Source organism: Oncorhynchus masou, chromosome 22 (assembly GCF_036934945.1).
Source record: "Oncorhynchus masou masou isolate Uvic2021 chromosome 22, UVic_Omas_1.1, whole genome shotgun sequence".
In the NCBI taxonomy this organism is placed as follows: Eukaryota; Metazoa; Chordata; class Actinopteri; order Salmoniformes; family Salmonidae; genus Oncorhynchus; species Oncorhynchus masou.
Genome location: NC_088233.1, coordinates 33,070,153 through 33,091,302, shown reverse-complemented (window position 1 = coordinate 33,091,302; position 21,150 = coordinate 33,070,153). Strand labels below are relative to the sequence as shown.

The window sequence follows — 21,150 nt, the reverse complement described above, 5'->3', positions numbered from 1 at the left end:
TGCAAAACGTTATGTTTGGCGTAAAAGCAACACAGCCCATCACCCTGACCACACCATCCCCACTGTCAAACATGGTGGTGGCAGCATCATGGTTTGGGCCTGCTTTTCTTCAGCAGGGACAGGGAAGATGGTTAAAATTGATGGGAAGATGGATGGAGCCAAATACAGGACCATTCTGGAAGAAAACCTGATGGAGACCGCAAAAGACCTGAGACTGGGACGGAGATTTGTCTTCCAACAAGACAATGATCCAAAACATAAAGCAAAATCTACAATGGAATGGTTCAAAAATAAACATATCCAGGTGTAAGAATGGCCAAGTCAAAGTCCAGACCTGAATCCAATCGAGAATCTGTGGAAAGAACTGAAAACTGCTGTTCAAATGCTCTCCATCCAACCTCACTGAGCTCGAGCTGTTTTGCAAGGAGGAATGGGAAAAAAATTCAGTCTCTCGATGTGCAAAACTGATAGAGACATACCCCAAGCGACTTACAGCTGTAATCGCAGCAAAAGGTGGAGCTACAAAGTATTAACTTAAGGGGGCTGAATAATTTTGCACTCCCAATTTTTCAGTTTTTGATTTCTTAAAAAAGTTTGAAATATCCAATAAATGTCATTCCACTTCATGATTGTGTCCCACTTGTTGTTGATTCTTCACAAACACAAAAGGTCGCAAAGTTCAAGGGGGCTGAATACTTTCGCAAGGCACTGTATATATATACACACACACACACACACACAGTATCAGTCAGAAGTTTGGACACTCTCATTCCAGTGTTGTTCTTTCTTTTTACTATTTTCTACATTGTAAAATGATAGAGAAGACATCAAAACTATGAAATAACACATATGGAATAATACATGGAAAAAACAACTATTATAAACAAATCAAAATACTCTCTCAACCAGCTTCATGAGGTAGTCACCTGGAATTCATTTCAATGAACAGGTGTGCCTTGTTAAAAGTGAATTTGTGGAATTTCTTTCCTTTTTTAATGTATTTGAGCCAATCAGTTGTGTTGTGACAAGGTAGGGCTGGTATACATAAGATAGCCCTATTTGGTAAAAGACCAAGTCCGTATCATGGCAAGAACATCTCAAATAAACACAGAAACGACAGTCCCTCGTTACTATACGACATGAAGGTCAGTCAATCCGGAACATTTCAAGAACTTAGGTTCTTCAACTGCAGTCACAAAAACCATCAAGCGCTATGCTGAAACTGGCTCTCATGAGGACTGCCACAGGAAAGGAAGACCTAGAGTTACCTCATTAGAGTTAACTGCGCCTCAGATTGCAGCCCAAATAAATGCTTCACAGAGTTCACACATCTCAACATCAACTGTTCAGAGGACACTGTGTGAATCAGGCCTTCATAGTTGAATTGCTGCAAAGAAACCACTACTAAAGGACACCAATAAGAAGAAGAGACTTGCTTGGGCCAAGAAACACGAGCAACGGTCAATAGACTGGTCAAAATCTGTCCTTTGGTCTGATGAGTCCAGATTTGAGATGTCTTTGTAAGATGCAGAGAAGGTGAACGGATGATCTCTGCATGTGTGGTTCCCATCGTGAAGCATGTGTGATGATGCTTTGCTGGTGACACTGTCAGTGATTTATTTAGAATTCCAGGCACACTCAACCAGCATGGCTACCACAGCATTCTACAGCGATACTCCATCCCATCTGGTTTGTGCTCAGTGTTTTTGTTTTTCAATAGGACAATGACCCAACACAACAAGCTGTGTAAGGGCTATATGACCAAGGAGAGTGATGGAGTGCTGTATCAGATGACCTGCCCTTCACAATCACCCGACCTCAACCCAATTGAGATAGTTTGGGATGAGTTGGACAGCAGAGTGAAGGAAAAGCATATGTGGGAACTTCAAGATTGTTGGAAAAGCATTCCAGGTGAAGCTGGTTGAGAGAATGCCACAAGTGGGCAAAGCTGTCAAGTTAAAGGGTGGCTACCTTGAAGATTCTCAAATATAAAATATATTTAGATTTGCTTAATACTTTTTTGTTACTACATAATGTCATATTTATTATTTCATAGTGCTGTCTTCGCTATTATTCTACAATGTAGTAAATAGAGAAAATAAAGAAACTATTGAATGAGTAGGTGTCCAAAATGTTGACTGGTACACACAGTTGAAGTCGGACGTTTACATACACCGTAGCCAAATACATTTAAACTCAGTTTCACAATTCCTGACATTTAATCTGAGTAAAAATTCTGTTTTAGGTCAGTTAGGATCACCACGTTATTTTAAGAATGTGAAATGTCAGAATAATAGTAGAGAGAATTATTTCTTTCAGCTTTTATTTCTTTCATCACATTCTCAGTGGGTCAGAAGTTTACATACACTCAATTAATATTTGGTAGCATTGCCTTTAAATTGTTTAACTTGGGTCAAACGTTTCAGGTAGCCCTCCACAAGCTTCCCACAATAAGTTGGGTGAATTTTGGCCCATTACTCCTGACAGAGCTGGTGTAACTGAGTCAGGTTTGTAGGCCTCCTTGCTCGTACACGCTTTTTCAGTTCTGCCCACAAAATTTCCATAGGATTGAGGTCAGGGCTTTGTGATGGCAACTCCAATACCTTGACTTTGTTGTCCTTAAGCCATTTTTCCACAACTTTGGATGTGTGCTTGGGGTCATTGTCCATTTGGAAGACCCATTTGCGACCAAGCTTTAACTTCCTGACTGATGTCTTGAGATGTTGCTTCAATATATCCACTTAATTTTCCCCTCATGATGCCATCTATTTTGTGAAGTACACCAGTCCCTCCTGCAGCAAAGCATCCCCACAACAGGATGGAGCCACCGACGTGCTTCACGTTTGGGAAGGTGTTCTTCGGCTTGCAAGCCTCCCCCTTTTTCCTCCAAACATCATGGCCAATATGGCCAAACAGCTATTTTTGTTTCATCAGAACAGAGGACATTTCCCCAAAAAGTACAATCTTTGTCCCTATGTGTAGCTGCAAACCATAGTCTGGCTTTTTTATGGCGGTTTTGGAGCAGTGGATTCTTCTTTGCTGCACAGCCTTTCAGGTTATGGCGATATAGGCCTCGTTTAAATGTGGATATAGATACTTTTGTACCCGTTTACTCCAGCATTTTCGCAAGCTCCTTTGCTGCCGTTTGGGATTGATTTGCACTTTTCGCACCAAAGTACGTTAATTTCTAGGAGAGAATGCGTCTCCTTCCTGAGCGGTATGACGGATGAGAGGTCCCATGGTGTTTATACTTGCCTACTATTGTTAGTACGGATGAACGTGGTACCTTCAGGCGTTTGGAAATTGCTCCCAAGGATGAACCAGACTTGTGGAAGTCTTGGCTGATTTCCCCATGATGTCAAGCAATGAGGCACTGAATTCAAATGTAGTCCTTGAAATTCATCCACAGGTACACCTCCAATTGACTCAAATATTGTCAATTAGCCTATCAGAAGCTTCTAAAGCCATGACAATTTTCTGGATTTTTCCCAAGCTGTTTAAAGGCAGTCGACTTAGTGCATGTACATTTCTGACCCACTGGGATTGTGAAATAATCTGTAAACATCGTTGGAAAAATTACATGTCATGCACAAAGTAGTTGTCCTAACAGACTTGCCAAAACTACAGTTTGTTAACAAGACATGTGGAGTAGTTGAAAAATGCGTTTTAATGACTCCAACCTAAGTGTATGTAAACATCCGACTTCAACTGGACATACATACACAAACTTGTCATAATATAGGCAAGAACTGTCCCAGATGCGAAGCATGCGGATGGACGCCTTTAGGTCTTAGACTATACTGGATGAAAAAACAACAGTGAACATATGTTTTATAATGTAGCAAAGTTTAATACATATGTCTATAAACATATTGACAGTATATTTTACGTGGAGTGGCTTTCTCACAAATATAAATTATTTAGGCTTGTTTTCAAAAACACAACTCCAGGGACTGTAGCGTGGAGAAAAGGAAGGTGGTGTTGGTTGGCTATTCCTTCTATCAGATATGCCCACAGAGGACATAACACTGATTCATCTGTGTAAATCATTTTTCCCAAGATCTTTTGGGGAGTTGCAGAAGAACATGACAAACAATATAATTTTGTTCCTACCACCAGTCTTCGCTTAACAAGCATGTCACGTTACACAATCATCCATAGAGAACAATCTCAAGAAATGCTGCATCATCTCTGTAGAAGAGTACAGTAAATGTCCATAACCCATCCCACTGGGCACACACACTGGTTAAATCAGTTGTTTCCATGTCATTTCAATGAAATTACATTGAATTGACATGTGTCCAGTAGGATATACAGTATGAAAATATACACAGAAATAAGGCACAAATGGAGAAGCACACCAGAAATCATAAGAACCACAGCAGGGCCAGTCTCTGGTTTGGCACTAAAACAGAATGACCAATAACAGCTTGTCATCAACCACATCCGTAAACACTCAAGTGTACCTTAGAAAATCGGTCAGTGGTTACACTGCTGTCACTGTGTCACATAACTATAGAAAATGAAAAAATGATTTCCAGATTCTTCTCAAACATAGCGCAATACTTTTACGGGTTGACTAAGCCAGTAGAGTGCAGTACTAATTGTGCAATGTAAGATGCAAAAGTACCATTCATACATAGGATAGAGAGAAATATGGTTTAAATTGCAAATTCTTTGCACACCTACAAATAAACGGTTAGGGATAGCTTTAACAGTCAGTGTTCTTCTGAAGCTTTGCACAACAAATTACCTTAAATAATGTTTATAAACATGTCCTTCTCATTAGGTCCTTAACTTATTAGCGGGTCAGTGGTTATCATAAACAAAACGACAATGGCAATGAATGTCTTTACAGAAGAATGATTATCAACACTAATGACAAATGCTCATTAAAACACTTTAAATAGCAATTCTGAGAACTAGGTACTGGTGTGACTAACTTACTATTCGTCTTCAATTTAGACAGAAGGATGCACTTATTTTGATTCGGGAAAGAATGGGCATCTCTTTATGAAATGATAGTTTCATAACCAGGTCAAGATGAATAAACATTACTTTTATTATAATGGCATAAAGCTAAACTCAAAAAAATAAAAGTATTTGGGAATAATCCCATACCGCTAACATTTAAAAGGCTAAATACTTCAGACACTTCAATGTTTCCAGATCAGTCATCATCAATTTTTCCCCACATAATAGTCCATAGGACTAACTATCCATAGGCATTCTACAGACTCATCACTAACACTGACTGATTATCTGTCATTTCAACAAAAACATTGCTTAGTGTGATACATATTCCATAATGTTGAACACTTTTCTACATGGGCACAGACACAGATCGTTACCACAATCACACCTGGGGGAGGGATGTGGAGAGTTTGGTGTTTGCTGGTAAACAGAGTACTTGTCAATTCCGTTTCCGACTGAGGTTGTCTGGCCAAGCGAAACAGTGAGTCTCGCCAGCCCAGACCTGTCCTTCAGCAGCACCACTGTGTTCCTCACCTGGAAAACACCTTTCCATTCAGTGACAGGCCTCATGTCTTCCTGTTGTTCCAGTTTAAATCAGCCCCTGCTGCTTTACGCTCTGCAGTCCGCTCTGCGTTTGGCGAGCGTGAGTCCTGGGGGGACTTCTGAGCCTGTGGGGAGCGTGGGTCCAGCAGGGGAGGGGGTTTGTTGTCTGGATAGGGCCGGGTGAAGTGTTCTTGCCCTGTTGGCCCCCTTTGCTCCAGCATCCTCCCCCTGAAGTCCTGGGGATGGCCTCCTCCACTCCTGAAGTCTTGGGGAGGACGGAAGTCATCGCCGCGTCTACGCTTAGCGTCTGGATGTCTGAAGTGAGAGGGATGATGTCTTACAAAGCTTACGACTACAGAGCTACAAGCTACCACAACACTTATGGTTTTAGCATTACATTCCAATACATAATCTAGACATTATTGGGTTTGAAAAGATGAGGCCTAATTGTGAGTGTTTCTCACCTGTCATAATAGGCCCGGCGGTCCCTGTGATCCTGGTCGTTGTCATACTGGTCATATGGCCTCTTCCGCGGGGAGTTGCTGCTGCCGCTACGGTAACTACTACAGCTACTGCGGTAGGAGTCTTCACGTGGATGACGGTCGCCATAGTGATGGTCCTTATACCGATGGGCGTCATATGGATGTTGTCGCTCGCCTTGCCAGGATTGATTGCTATTTCCAGGGTAGTTGTATTTACGATCTCTCTGCCAATCTCCTCGATCTGGAATCATGAGATAAAATACAGTGGGCCATGAGATATGTTGTGCTCATTTCTAAAATTAGAAATCCTCACAATTGCTGCCAAGTTGTAGAATTGTATACTTCAGATTTGATAAGACCAAATAAACAGCTCTTACCATCATTTCCAAAGTGTCTGTTGTTGGATTTGTTATAGCCTTCTCTGTGGTGACCTTGGGGGGATGTGGGAGAGGGGCGAGGCATGCCTGGATGAGACTTAGACGATGGCTGGGTGCCGGTGGAGTCTCGACTGGAACTAGACGCCTCTGCTCTGAAAGACTTCTTCTTGCCCGACGGGTCATCCCCCTTTTTTTTATGCTCCTTCTGAAAATGAGCAAAGGACAATGGAAGGGTTAAGCAGAGGACTGAGCAAAAAGATCAGATAAATGATTGGCTGACTGTACTTGTTACAAAAACCTGAAAGTTTTGATTAGTGCTGAGCGATTAATGCTTTTTGAGGACATTGTGATTCTTAAAAAGTAATCATGGTTTTCAGTTTCAATAAACATAAAAAAATGTATTGTGAAATAATGACAGTATAATAATTTTAGACATTTTAATGGAAATTCCAAAGCAAAGAATTGCAAACATTCAATTGGCAAAACATAGAAGATACTCATTGTCTCCATCAGGTCCACATTGTATAGACATCAATAGAAAAATAGAAAATTACTATGAAATAATAATTAAAAAAAGTCAGTTGTGTATATTATTTTGTTTTTATTTGATGACTACTCTTTTTCATTCCTTAAAAGTAATCATCTCATCTCAGGCACTAACAGTCAGCCAGCCAGGCCATCTAATGTTGTGCACTCCCAATACCGAACAGTCTTTAGTAATCCTATATAACTAGCCTGCTCATGCCGCAGCTGTTTTGGCAAAATAGTTTCACTATTTCTTCAAAGTGTCTCTGTCCCTCTTGTCGTTATGTTGTGTACATTGTGCTCACATGCGTTCTGTGTGAATCTGACGTAACGGGTGTAAAAGTGTATCTGTCCAGAGATCTGTATACAATGACGAGATGTTCATGTCTATGCCCTAATAATGCTAGTCGTCATCCGAAAGGCAGGCTAAAAGTTCAGGTCCAAAATAAGCCCACAGAAACGCATTGGGTTTATTTTGGACAGATTTGGTGAGAGTGTAACCCTCTGGCTTCGCCTCTTTCTGTCTGATCCGTCTACGAGCTGGGAAAAAAAATGGCTCAACGGCCACTGGAGTTGATTACCACGTTTCTGCGCTAAACTAGGTTGAATATTTAGGCTCACAAAAAAAAATGGAATTCAAATAATTGAACCGCTGCCGGGCAATTAGTTGTTTAATAACCAGAAAAAAAGCGAACGATCGGTTTACCACTCAGCACTAGTTGATACTGGGAGAAAAGAGATCAGCTCACCTCCTCCTCCTGAGACCGCTTCTTCTGAGCCATCTTGTACAGCTTGTGAAGCTTCCTCGCTCCGAACTCTGTGAACTTGGACACAAAAATCCAGAGATTCCTGCCAAACAAAGAGAGACATCTTAGTAAGAGTTACCCTTAATATGGAGAACGATTTTAATGAAACTCAAATGGTATCAGAATTAAAAACATAAGACTGACCTAAATGACCACGGAGTAGGTTTCATAATCAAACCTTCAATGCAAACAACTATCTTGTGGTTGAATGAGGGCTTACCGACGCCATGTTTTGACATGCTCTGGGTCGCTGTAGGCTTTAAGGCACTCAGTGATGCGGTCTCCTATCTTCAGCAGGCAGGTGCGTGTGTGTTGGAGCTGCTCCTGAACAGACAGGCCCTCGTCAGGCTTATCCAGCTGTTTCAGAGCCTTCTTCACCGGCCTCATGCGCTCCTTACACTGGACAGACACACAGTTTACTCAGCTAAGTAAAAGTGAGCTCTTAGTCAAAAATGATCCATATGTTTCAATTATCCTCCTCTGTACAGGTGAAAGGATCTGAATTTGATCCAGTTTGCTACAGCAGGACAATAATCCTGCAGCAACAGTAAATGTTAATTATTATGTGGATTATAATTAATGGACATTTTTGTAGGGATTTAAACATTTTTTTGTGAGGGCAAATCAAGTCAGATTTCAAAGTTGAAATTGCAAACTTTAGAAGCCTTATAAAAACTAAAACACACTACAAGTTTGCATTTCCTGCTGTGCAGAACAATTCTCAATAACAAAAGAGTGATCAAATGAAGATCTTACATTTGTAACGACACCTCCATTATGCTTGACACGTTAAATGGCTTATGGTTGGCGGCAGGTAGCCTAGCGGTTCAGAGTGTTGGGCCGGAAACTGAAAGGCCACTTGTTCGAATCCCCAAGCCGACTTGGTGAAAAATCTGGTGTGTGTAATTGCTCTTATAAGTTGCTCTGGATAAAAGCGTCTGCTAAATGACTAGTTTGGCTCCTGAAAGCCATGGTATGAGACAATTTACCAACATTATGACGCAAAACTAATTGTTTACTATTCTAATTACATTGGTAACCAGTTTATAATAGCAACAAGGCACCTCAGGGGTTGTGTTTTATGGCCGATATACCACTGCTAAGAACAGCCCGTAGTTGTGGTCATATAACCACACCTACTCCGGGCCTTATTGCTTAAAACCTGTTGCGACTCTAGGGGCAGTATTTTCATTTTTGGATAAAAAAACGTTTCCGTTTTAAACAAGCTATTTTGTCACGAAAAGATACGACTATGCATATAATTGACAGCTTTGGATAGAAAACACTGACGTTTCCAAAACTGCAAAGATATTGTCTGTGAGTGCAACAGAACTGATGTTACAGGCAAAATCCAGATAAAAATCTAATCAGGAAGTGCTGCATTTTTTGAAACCGCCTCATGCCAATGACTCCTTATATGGCTGTGAATGAGCTACAAATGAGCTTACATTTTCTACGTATTCCCCAAGGTGTCTACAGCATTGTGATGTCTTTTTACGCATTTATGTTAAAGAATAGCCGTAAGGGACCACATTTAGCAAGTGGTCATATGATGGCTCCCGCAGAAAATCTTGAGTAAAGTACACAAGTAGCCATTTCTCCAATCGCTTCTTATGAGAAACCAATTGTCCCGACGGATATATCATCGAATAGATATGTGAAAAACACCTTGAGGATTGATTCTAAACAACGTTTGCCATGTTTCTGTCGATATTATGGAGCTAATTTGGAAAAAAGTTCAGCGTTTTCGTGACTGCATTTTCCGGTCGATTTCTCAGCCAAACGTGAAGATCAAACGGAGCTATTTCGCCTACAAAAATAATATTTTTGGAAAAAAGGAACATTTGCTATCTAACTGGGAGTCTCCTGAGTGAAAACATCTGAAGTTCTTCAAAGGTAAATGATTTAATTTGATTGCTTTTCTTATTTTCGTGAAAATGTTGCCTGCTGGTAGCAGAGCCTAGCCATAGCATTATGCCATGATAAACTTACACAAATGCTTGTCTAGCGTTGGCTGTAACGCATATTTTGAAAATCTGAGATGACAGTGTAATTAACAAAAGGCTAAGCTGTGTCTCAATATATTTCATTTGAGATTTTCATGAATAGGAAGATTTGTCTGCTGCGTTATGCTAATTATTTTGAGGCTATGGATATGCTACCGCATGCGGGTTTGAGAGTCATGAGAAGTTAAATGTTATTAACACCTACATTAGTCTTGTATGTAGTGAATAATATATCCTTATGTCCATGTCAGCAGGGACATGGTGTAATAACTCACAATGCTGAAGGTCTCCTGGTCCAGCTCGTCGTCATCCTCTCCGATGGGAACAGGGTCACTTCCAGCAGTAATATGGACCGGCCCCTGGGGCTTCTTCCCTTTGGCTCCTTTAGCCTGAAACACAGACAAACAACAGACACCACTCAGCAGGGCAACACAGATCTTCACACAAACACCTGCACAGCCATACTTCAACCTGCTGGTCAAAGAACAATCTGATAACCTAATCTGTTCATCCACCCATCTAACAAAAGTTCCCCATTTGTTCAGACACAGGAAAGGTTAGTGGGTGTGAAATTTTATACTACCGCAGCACAATGCATAAAGTTCACGACTGCTAAAGTACCTTTTCTTTTTTTGTCTTGGGACGTTTGTCTTTTTCCACATCTTTTTTAGGAGTTCCCTGTTTTTCTTTGTTCTCTTTGTTATCCTTTTTCTTCTGTCTCTTCTTTGAGGGAGTTTTTTCTGTCCCGTCATCCTGGTTAAATAAAGAGCAGAAAGGTAAATAAGTAAACCAGTTCTGGTGGATTACAAAGACTGCATCATGTTGCCATTGTGTTCTCTATCCCGGTATTCTGTAACCCACAGGAAATTCCCTTGTAAAAAGGCAGGTGGGTTTTATAGGCAGGTTGTGCTGGGTCTTTCGAGGTGACTTACCCTCACCTCCCCTTCCTCGGAGGGGTTGTCTGACAGGCGAGGGGAGGAAATGTAATTTCCCTGCTCATCTTTAGGGGCCTTGTTCTCCTTCTTCACCCGAGGCTTCCTCTGCTTCACTTTGACCTGGGGGGGATATGATCAGCCAAGGGGATATGTGCTCTATTGTGAAGAGACCAATACCAGACAGAATGTAAGGAAGAGCATTATTGAATGGATTTGCATATAGATAATCCAAGGGGTTCAGATGCATAGGCATTACCATTCCCTATGGTCCTGATAAACAGAGCAGCGAGGTCTTTGCTTACCTCGTCCTTAGTGACTTCTTTACTGTCCACTTCTTTCTTCAACGTCTTCAGAAGATAGTCCACTCTGCCCTGCAACTGCTTCCCTTGGGGTTTCTTATCTGGGTCATCGGGGAGAATCTGGAATACAGATTTTAATACAATTTGTTACCAGAAGAATAAAATGCACCCACACCGCTTTACTGAGTTCCACAGCTATCTGAGAAATATTTGATTCTGATATTCTGATGGTTACCTTGTCTGCAAGTTTGAGATCCGGATCGGTCTTCATCAGATCCCAGTTGCCGTAGCCATGCTCATAGACCCCCAGCAACAGTTGAGTGTCATCCTGCAGATCCCAGTCCACGTCAAAGTGTGGCACCTTCACTCTGCAAGTCAGTTGGAACCTATGGCAGGAAGAGGAGGAGAGGTGGTCAAACCCTCTGCTACTACTGCTGCCCATCAAGATAATGCTCTGGTGTCTGCATCAGTTGTTACAACTTTAACCCTTTACAGTTGTAGGAATTGGCCTATATGGATAGGGATACATTGAAATGTTTCTAACAGGAAAAAAATATGGAACAATTAAAAGGGAACCATGGTAGCAATTAAAAGGGAACAGTTAGGAGATTATGGTAAATTATTAGACTAGAGGTACAGACAACAGTTCACCTGACAAGACAATCCAAACACTACACTGTTTTTTTGTGGATTTTACATTTACTGTATTAGACGTATTTGTTGATAACGAAATCTGAAAATACTCAGTCAGTAACATGGTAAGATTTTTCTTAGAAAATTTGGGGTAGTTGCAACATAAGACAAAGAAATGGTTTGAATGAGAGATCAAACTGGTGTCTCCAGGTAGTCTAACACCTCTCCAAAGTGTGCACAGTTCCTAAGTAATTTCAATGCACTTTTATGACTCAAAGAAAAGTCTTTAAAAAATGTCTCTTTTTTTTTTTTTAAATTGAGCTCTCCTAGCTGTGCCGTTGATGAACTAGAGTAAGCACACTAATTGTTTTGAACACAGCCCTAAAACCCCCCATCACAAAATTACTGTTGTTTACGCAGTTCAAAATCTAGTACAAAATCGCAATCTGCAAATTCAATTTGCACGTAGAGGCTCAAGTTCAGAACGGCTGTCAGTCAAAACCCATACAGAGCTGTGAAGCGGAGACCCTACGCTCTGTCGTCATGTATAGCATGTTACTGTACAGCTACTGTGTTTTGATTTACTCACATCAGTGTCCAAATCTACCATTTTCAACTCGTATAGGAATATTTATTTTCTCTGCATATTCATCTGATAAAATGATTCACATGCCTCAGATATACCTGCAATGGTATCTTACTTGTTTCTCTCAGCAGGATTAGCTGGCACAACTTTGTGCAATGGCTCAAACTCCTCCTCATGCTGAATGATGGACTTGGCATTAACCTGCACTCCTGAGATTTTGATGTTTATACCTCTGCGCTTCCCAGGACCTTTGGCTAAAGGAACAGGGTATACATGAGTAAAAACAACACTTGTTAGCCATAATTCCCCAAAAACTGAGTCATGCAGACAGTCAGAATGTCACACCTTCACTGGGGTTCTCTTTGAGGTGCTCTTCGTGCTCTTGGACAGCAGTCACACAGCTGTTGTGGATCAGCTCTCCCAGTCTCTTCAGGTCTGCCTGGGATTTTTCCACCAGCTCAGAGTCCCGGGCAATGCACTCTAGCCTTTCAAGCGGAGCTGCAAATTTCTTGTAAGCCTTGATGAACCTGATAAAGGAAAGAGTAAAACATTAAACTTAACTATTTAATGAAACTTTGAGAAACCATTTGGTTTAATGTATAAAGACACCTACATACTGTACCTGCGGATCTCTGCATCAGTAAAACCCTCCACGTTGTTCTTGCGGGCTCTGGGCCTGCCTCTCCTCTTTGGCTTCTTGTCATCGCCGCTGTCGTCCGTCTCGCTCTCAGAGCCTGAGGAACGGTGCTTCAGCTTGGAGCCAATGTCACTGTCACTGTCATTAGCATGGGGCTGCAAGACACAAGACAACCTTCAGACACAACAAGCAAAACCTAATTCCTACTGAATGTAGTTGCCAAGTGGCTTTTAGTGTTATGGATACTTCTAAATGCTTAAATTATGTGCTTTTACAATAAGAAATAAAATCATAATCAAATCTAATCATCAATAATGATAATTTATCTCCATATTGAATCATTTCGAGATGACTCTTCCATGCATTTAGATCTTCAACAGGAGAGGATATTGTGATAGAAAGACCCACTGAAATAAAACCTAATGATTTATTAAGGGAAGCTTCTTATGCGGTAGATTCACACACAGTGGAATCACCTACACCGAGGCAGGCAGTAAAAACCTCATTACTCATAACCACCCCATCATATCCCCCTGACTGAGATCAGTAGAGTACACAGCTCAGCAGCACACTAGGAAAGCCCCTTCACACACACAGCCAACTGTGCTGCACCATGTAGCAGTCACATCGTGCGCCTGTTCTAGAGAGAAGACCTAACGTGAGATGTTTGTGTGTTCTCTCCTGCTTACCCTCTTGTTGGAGCTCCTGCTCCTGGGCAGCATGTAGATGTCCTCCATCTCCTTCTGCTTCTGCTCCTCCTCCAGCTTCCTCCTCTGGTCCTCAGGGATGATGTCGTCCCAGTCAGGTACCGTCCGCTCCACCAGGTCTGGAGCACTCTCCTCCATGTTGGAGAAGTTGGCCACCTGGAGGAACACAGAACATATGTACTGTCAGACTGGGAGTAGAGTGGCTAGTGTAGTAGCTAAAGATATTCCTGCAGATTTGGTCCAAATCAGGCTCAGAGTTGGATCAACTACTAGGTACCTTGAACTGAGAGAGAAGCTCATCTGTGGCACTGGATCCGTGGTCGCTTTCTCTGGTTTCAGCCAACCGCAAGATCTCATCAATATCCATCTCCTGCAAGGGCCAAAAGAGAACAGCACAAGGTAAATTACAAATAACACAGACATTTGGCAAATATGGAAGTATTAAAATCTGTCATTAATACTCTTACGAATTACCGGTTTCAACACTTTTCAAAGCACATAATCAATAGAAATGTGTCTATGTACCGTAGGTTCAGTCTCCTCTCCTTCTGCCTCTTTGAATAGATCTTCAGCTCCAAACTTCAGGATGGCAGTCAACTCATCTTTGTTGAATGGGTTGGAACTGTGAAAAGAAGTTGAGGTTGTTAACTTCACTAGGGTAGGGGGCAGCATTCGGAATTTTGGATGAAAAGCGTGCCCAAAATAAACTGCCTGCTACTCAGGCCCAGAAGCTAGGATACACATAATTAGATAGAAAACACTAACCTTTCCAAAACTGTTAAAATAATGTCTGTAAGTATAACAGAACTGATATGGCAGACGAAAACCCAAGGAAAATCCAACCAGGAAGTACTATTATTTTGAAAGGCTATTTTTCCATTGAAAGCCTATGCACCATACAAAGACTTTGGACCCAGTTCACGAGCTCTATGGCTTCTTCTACATGTGGCCAGTCTTTAGGCATTGTTTCAGACTTTTACTCTGAAAAATTAGGGAGATACAGCACTTTCAATCAGTGGCCAGTGGAAATTTCCATACATCAGCCATGCTCCTGATGGGGAACTCACCTTTCTTGTTTCTCTTTGTCTATTGACAAAGCTTTTGTCCGGTTTAAATATTATTGATTACTTATGACAAAAACTGGAGGATTGGTTTTAAACATCGTTTGGCATGTTTCTACTAACTTTTATTGTACATTTCTTTTTACCTTTCGACTGGACTTAGTGCACGCTCCTTAACTTCTCTAGGGTAGGGGGCAGCATTCGGAATTTTGGATGAAAAGCATGCCCATATTAAACTGCCTGCTACTCGGGCCCAGAAGATATGATATGCTGGTAGATTTGGATAGAACACACTAAAAACTTTCCAAAACTGTTAAAATAGTGTCTGAGTATAACAGGACTGATTTGGCAGGCAAAAACCTAAGAAAAATCCATTCAGGAAATAGTTTTTTTGTTGTTGTAGTTTTCTATTCAATGCTATTGCAGTATCCATTGACTTAGGACTCACATTGCAGTTCCTATGCCTTCCACTAGATGTCAACAGTCTTTAGAAATAGTTTCAGGCTTGTATTCTGAAAAAATAGGGAGTAAGGGGAGTCGGAATGAGTGGACCCTGCCGTGTCACAGAGCTTTTTCATGCGTGATACCGAGAGAGTACCTTTTTTTTTTACCGTTTATATTGACAACGTTATTGTCCGGTTGAAATATTATCGATTATTTAGGCTAAAAAACAACCTGAGGATTGAATATAAACATCGTTTGACATGTTTCTATGAACTTCACGGATACAATTTGGATATTTTGTCTGCGTTTGAGCCTGTGTATTACTGAAGAAAACCCACGAACAAAACTGAAGTTTTTGGATATAAGAAGACTATCGAACAAAAGGAACATTTATTAAGTAAATTAATGTCTTCTGAGTGCAACCATATGAAGATCATCAAAGGTAAGGGATTAATTTTCTCTCTATTTCTGAATTGTGTAACTCTTCTACTTCGCTGGTTACTGTTTGTAATGATTTGTCTGCTGGGCTATGTTCTCAAATAATTGTAAGGTATGCTTTTGCCGTAAAGCATTTTAACAATCTGACACAGTGGTTGGATTCACAAGAAGTTCATCTTTAAACCTATGTAAAATATGTTTTGTTTTCTAAATTTTTATAATGAATATTTCTGTATTTGAATTTGGAGCTCTGCAATCTCACTTGATGTTGGCCAGGTGGGATTCTAGCGTCCCACATACCCTAGAGAGGTTAATTAAGCATTCAGATTACTGGACAAAAAGCTCAAACAAAAAGGAGGTTTTTGGTCATAAAGAGGGACATTATCGAACAAAATGAACATTTATTGTCTAACATGGAGACATGGGAGTGCCACCAGATGAAGATCAAAGGTAAGTGATTAATTGTAATGCTATTTCTGACTTTTGTGAGCCCCTCTCCTTGGCTGGAAAATGGCTGTATGGGTTTCTGTGGCTAGGTGCTGACCTAACATAATCGCAAAGTGTGCTTTCGCCATAAAGCCTTTTTGAAATCTGACACAGCGGTTGCATTAAAACCTCTCTGGGATATGTGGGACCGTAGCGTCCCACCTGGCCAACATCCAGTGAAAATGCAGAGCGCCAAAATCAAATAAATTACTATAAAAATGTAACTTTGATGAAATCACACATTCAATATACCAAATTAAAGCTACACTTGTTGTGAATACAGCCAACGTGTCAGATTTCAAAGATGCTTTACGGCGAAGGCAAACAATGCTATTATCTGAGGATAGCACCCCAGTAAACAAAAAAAAGAAAAGCATATTTCAACCCTGCAGGCGCGACACAAAACACAGAAATAAAAATATATAATTCATGCCTTCTGTTATATAATATATAATTCACGAGCTTCTTCTGTTGGCACTCCAATATGTCCCATAAACATCACAAATGGTCCTTTTGTTCGATTAATTCTGTCGATATATATCCAAAATGTCCATTTATTTGGTGCGTTTGATCCAGAAAAACACTTGTTCTAACTTGCGCAACGTTACTACAACATATCTCAAAAGTTACCTGGCCTCGGGGTTTCGTCTGCCAAATAAGTTCTGTAATACTCACAGACATGAATCAAACAGTTTTAGAAACTTCAGTGGTTTCTATCCAAATCCACTAATAATACATATCTTATCTTCTGGGGATGAGTAGCAGGCAGTTGAATTTGGGCATGCTTTTCATCCAAAATTCTGAATGCTGCCCCCTATCATAGAGGAGTTAAGGAGAAGTTTCTTTATTTGTATGTTTAACACTGCGTTGTATCATTTATCAATGTTTATGATGAGTATTTCTGTAATTTGATGTGGCTCTCTGCACTTTCACCGGATGTTTGTTTGAGACAATGCATTTCAGAACATAATGCACCAATGTAAACTGCGACTTTTGGATATAAATATGAACTTTATCGAAAAAAACATATATGTATTGTGTAACATGAAGTCCTATGACTGCCATCTGATGAAGAGTAAAGGTTAGTGATTAATTTAATTGCCATTTCTGACTTTTGTGAGCCCTCTCCTTGGCAGGAAAATGGTTCTCTGTGACTAGGTGCTGACCTAACAATCGAATGGTGTGCTTTCTCAGTAAAGCCTTTTTGAAATCGGACACTGTGGTTGGATTTACAAGAAGTTTCTTTAAAATGGTGTATAATACTTGTATATTTGAGGAATTTTAATTATGGGATTTCTGTTGTTTTGAATTTGGCACCCTGCAATTTCACTGGCTGTTGTCGAGGTGGGACGCTAGCTGTGTACCAGAGAGGTTAAGAATATGAGGAATCTCATGTTTTCAGAAGTTACTCGTCAAACATAAAGCTATATCCAGACTAACAAATTCCATGTTAAAGTTTCCCTACTTAGAATTTCCAGAGTTGTTATCCAGTACAGTTCGACCAGTGGTGTCCATTCTCTGAATGACAAGATGGTCCAAAACCATCTTCTTCTTGGCTCGCTCAATAATGTCTTCCTCCACAGATCCCTTTGTGACCAAGCGATAGATATTCACCTGTTCATTGAGACAAGGAGATATTTCAATCAAATGTTAATTGGTCACATTCCATATATATAGCAGATGTTATTGCAGGCGTAGCGATATGCTTGTGTCTTACTTGGAAAGTTGGCAAAGACCTACATTTCCATGACAACTCTGCTCAAGTTAGCAGAATCAAGTCAGCTTGTGCTTAGCCAAGCCTGCCCTCCATACTAATGAATCAATATGGGTCTATTTGTGGTTACCTGTTTCTTCTGGCCAATCCTGTGAGCCCTGGCCTGAGCCTGCAGGTCGTTCTGGGGATTCCAGTCAGAGTCAAAGATGACCACAGTGTCTGCAGATGCCAGGTTGATCCCCAGCCCTCCAGCCCTGGTGGACAGCAGGAAACAGAAGTCCTGGACAGAGAGGAGAAATTATTTTATTTTTTAAACTAACCACCTTACATAGTGCATCACAGCCGACCTGATGAACATCGCAAAGGGATTAAATGCTTGAAGTTGAAAAACATGTCAAGCGTGATAATTGTTAGTGTTGCCTTTTTCTTTTTTTATTTTACCTTTATTTTACTAGGCAAGTCAGTTAAGAACAAATTCTTATTTTCAATGACGGCCTAGGAACAGTGGGTTAACTGCCTGTTCAGGGGCAGAACCACAGATGTACCTTGTCAGCTCGGGGATTTGAACTTGCAACCTTTCGGTTACTAGTCCAACGCTCTAACCACTAGGCTACCCTGCCGCCCGCTTTAATTGTATGGGTAATTAGATATGTTGTTATCACTTCTTAAAGAAAAGTTTTTTTCTTAACAGAATATCATAATTTCGACGTGGAAAATCCTAACATTCAAAGAAAATGAGATTCTAGTATCAATATGGTAATCTTGACAATATATACACATCTCCTTGCGCATAATCATTCACAGAGTAACTGAAACATAACAACTAAGCCCTGACGCAGATACAGAGCTGACATAAACACTGAAATTATCAACCCCGCCAATCTGCAACAGCTAAAACATCACATAGTTCCGATTACATACCTCAGAGCCTTCAGCATTAAAGTGGTCAAGTGCCTGTTTTCGTATTTCTCCCTTTATGGAACCGTCCAGGCGCTGAGAAGAGGGAAGGAGAGAGACCTCAAACCTTGGAACCTTGCCGAAACTCCCTCCGCCCTAAGATGCCACTGAGCAACGCTCAGCTATACATGCCATTATACGATCCATCAGGCAAGCAGCATATTGTCAAAGAGCAATACAGCAGTAAAGCTATGTCTACAGTGATTTAACCATGCTAAAGCCCAGCATGAAGACAGTGGGCACTCTGGCTTTGGGGACCAGTCAGTCCCCATCAAAAATAACTTGAGGATAAAAATAACCATATATACTATCAGTCTGCCAGTGCATGTATGCTGCAAAACTAACACATGAGCCGGTTAACACCAGAGTTGACACCAACACTGCTCCAATATCTCAACAGCTCCTCTACTGTTAACGCCTTCACTAAGTCAATATAATAAATATGGAATAACATTTTTTTTAATTTCACCTTTATTTAACCAGGTAGGCTAGTTGAGAACAAGTTCTCATTTGCAACTGCGACCTGGCCAAGATAAAGCATAGCAGTTTGAAACATACAACAACACAGAGTTACACATGGAATAAACAAAACATAATCGAGATGTAAAAGAACTAACAAGGAGAAGTGATACTAAATACAAGAACAACAGGAGGAAGACTACTGAAGGTTTGGACTTGCTGCCTTGCCATCCCCTGGGCTGTGTTATACCCTACCTGGAATGGGTAACGCTTCAGGGCCAGGTACTCAGCCAGAATGTCCAACATCCGCACCATCTGGGAGAAGATGAGGACTCGGTTGCCCCTCTCCCGAAGTCTGGTCAGCAGCTTGTCTAGTAGCACCAGCTTCCCACTGCCCCTCACCAATGCCTGAGATTCACACAAGGTAAGAGGTCAAATCTGTTCTCCACCGCTAAACAAACCAATACATTAGTGTGGGTTGCATGGAATCATGCTATTTTAATCTATGTATTTCTCAAAATTCAAAACAGCAAAAACAGAGGAGATAATAAGTTCACAGTCATATCATTTGCAAGATAAAGACTAATTCACATAACACACCTTTAATGCGTTGAGTTGAGCTCTTATTGCTGGTCCTACCTGCAGGTGCTCCTGTTGAGTGTCACACTCTTCCTCGGGCTGCCTGATGAGGAAACCATGGTTAGTGCACTTCTTCAGCTCCATGACGATGTTGAGGAATCCAGAGGAGCTGCCTCGGGTGCCTTTCTGCAAGGCTCTGAAGTTCCTGGTCAGAATCCACCTGAAACAATCACAAAACACATCACCAGTTAAGTTCAATGACAAGGAGTAAGACAGTTTAGATACTGCTCAAATAAACTGTCCAGACTGGCAAACATTGATAGAGAGAAAAGCTACATATGAGGGAACATACTTGTAGTACTGCTTCTGCACGGCGGACATGTCCACACGGAGGATCTGTTCTACCTTGGCAGGCAGGGATTTCTCCACATCCTTCTTGACACGCCTCAGGAGGAAGGGCTCAAGGACTTTGTGGAGGCTCTGGTAGCCATTGTCAGTCCCTTTACCATGGTCGCTTTCAAAATCCTCCCAATTCTCAAACCTTCAGGAGGGGGAAAAGTACAATTGGATTGGGATAAGATTACTGTAAATTAATATAAATGTATAGGCTGTTCTTCTCAAAGTCAGAATTTGCCAAAGTTTATCTGATGTATTTAATAATAAAATAAGTACATACTTGTCAGGCATGAGGAAGTGCAGAAGGGACCACAGCTCTTTGAGAGAGTTCTGCAGTGGGGTCCCTGTGATTAGAAGTCTGTGGTTGGACCGGAACTCGATCAGGGTTTTGTACAGCAGGGAGTCATCATTCTTCAGCCTGTGAGCTTCGTCCACACCCAGGAAGGCCCAGTTTATGTTCCCCAACACGGCCTATGGACAGATCACACCAATAGAGTCAGCAGAGAGTTGCATTCAAAGAATTCACTTTTTATTTCCATAAAAATGTGTACTATTTTGGCAAGTACAAATCCAAGCTCATTTCTAAACATATTTGTATGAAAATACTTCCAAGCAATACTACTGATGCCTTACCTTGTCTTTCAGTAGAATTTCATACGTAGTTATAAGTGCATTGAACTTTATTCTCTTCGTCTGATGGCATACCCACTCATAGTCACGGATCTGTCCAACACAAAAGCAAAGCATTGGGGAACATTTACTTTTAGTTGGGCACAAGATCAAAACGTTTCTTTAGAGTTCTGTAAAGAGCAGATTTCCATACCGATTTCCTGCTCATCACATCTCCCAGGTAGACCACCACGTTCATGTCGGGGGCCCAGGTGTCAAACTCTCTCTGCCAGGAGGTGAGGGTGGATAAGGGCACCACCACCAGAGAGGGCCCATACAGCTGGTGCTGGTGGAACAGGTAGGAAAGGAATGAGATGGTCTGGATGGTTTTCCCCAGACCCATCTCATCAGCCAGGATCACACTATTGCACCTGAAAAACACCGACCATGGAGTCTTAGTGCACATTTGTGTTTTTACAAAAATGACATTCAAACTA

At 41.1% G+C, this 21,150-nt stretch overlaps 1 protein-coding gene across 3 annotated transcripts in view; it reads right to left on the bottom strand.

Annotated features, from left to right (window-relative positions):
* Nucleotides 1–3,829: 3,829 nt before the first annotated feature.
* The window catches only part of LOC135509357 (chromodomain-helicase-DNA-binding protein 2-like), a 41,206-nt gene continuing 23,885 nt past the window's right edge, over nt 3,830–21,150 (bottom strand). For 2 of the 3 annotated variants that reach the window (XM_064929953.1, XM_064929954.1), the window contains 25 exons: nt 20,868–21,084; nt 20,678–20,767; nt 20,325–20,515; nt 20,001–20,189; nt 19,709–19,868; nt 19,325–19,477; nt 18,575–18,646; nt 17,784–17,933; nt 17,405–17,553; nt 14,036–14,132; nt 13,788–13,880; nt 13,493–13,666; nt 12,780–12,958; nt 12,512–12,693; nt 12,282–12,420; nt 11,183–11,333; nt 10,951–11,067; nt 10,646–10,768; nt 10,335–10,466; nt 9,989–10,102; nt 7,928–8,106; nt 7,651–7,750; nt 6,377–6,581; nt 5,982–6,240; nt 3,830–5,832 (listed from right to left, as the gene is read on the bottom strand). In XM_064929953.1, the coding sequence (XP_064786025.1) occupies nt 5,541–5,832; nt 5,982–6,240; nt 6,377–6,581; nt 7,651–7,750; nt 7,928–8,106; nt 9,989–10,102; nt 10,335–10,466; nt 10,646–10,768; nt 10,951–11,067; nt 11,183–11,333; nt 12,282–12,420; nt 12,512–12,693; nt 12,780–12,958; nt 13,493–13,666; nt 13,788–13,880; nt 14,036–14,132; nt 17,405–17,553; nt 17,784–17,933; nt 18,575–18,646; nt 19,325–19,477; nt 19,709–19,868; nt 20,001–20,189; nt 20,325–20,515; nt 20,678–20,767; nt 20,868–21,084 (3,907 nt within the window). In that variant the 3' untranslated portion in view covers nt 3,830–5,540. The remainder of the gene's footprint in view (nt 5,833–5,981; nt 6,241–6,376; nt 6,582–7,650; nt 7,751–7,927; nt 8,107–9,988; nt 10,103–10,334; nt 10,467–10,645; nt 10,769–10,950; nt 11,068–11,182; nt 11,334–12,281; nt 12,421–12,511; nt 12,694–12,779; nt 12,959–13,492; nt 13,667–13,787; nt 13,881–14,035; nt 14,133–17,404; nt 17,554–17,783; nt 17,934–18,574; nt 18,647–19,324; nt 19,478–19,708; nt 19,869–20,000; nt 20,190–20,324; nt 20,516–20,677; nt 20,768–20,867; nt 21,085–21,150) is intronic. The other variant, XM_064929955.1, reaches the window with a different exon arrangement.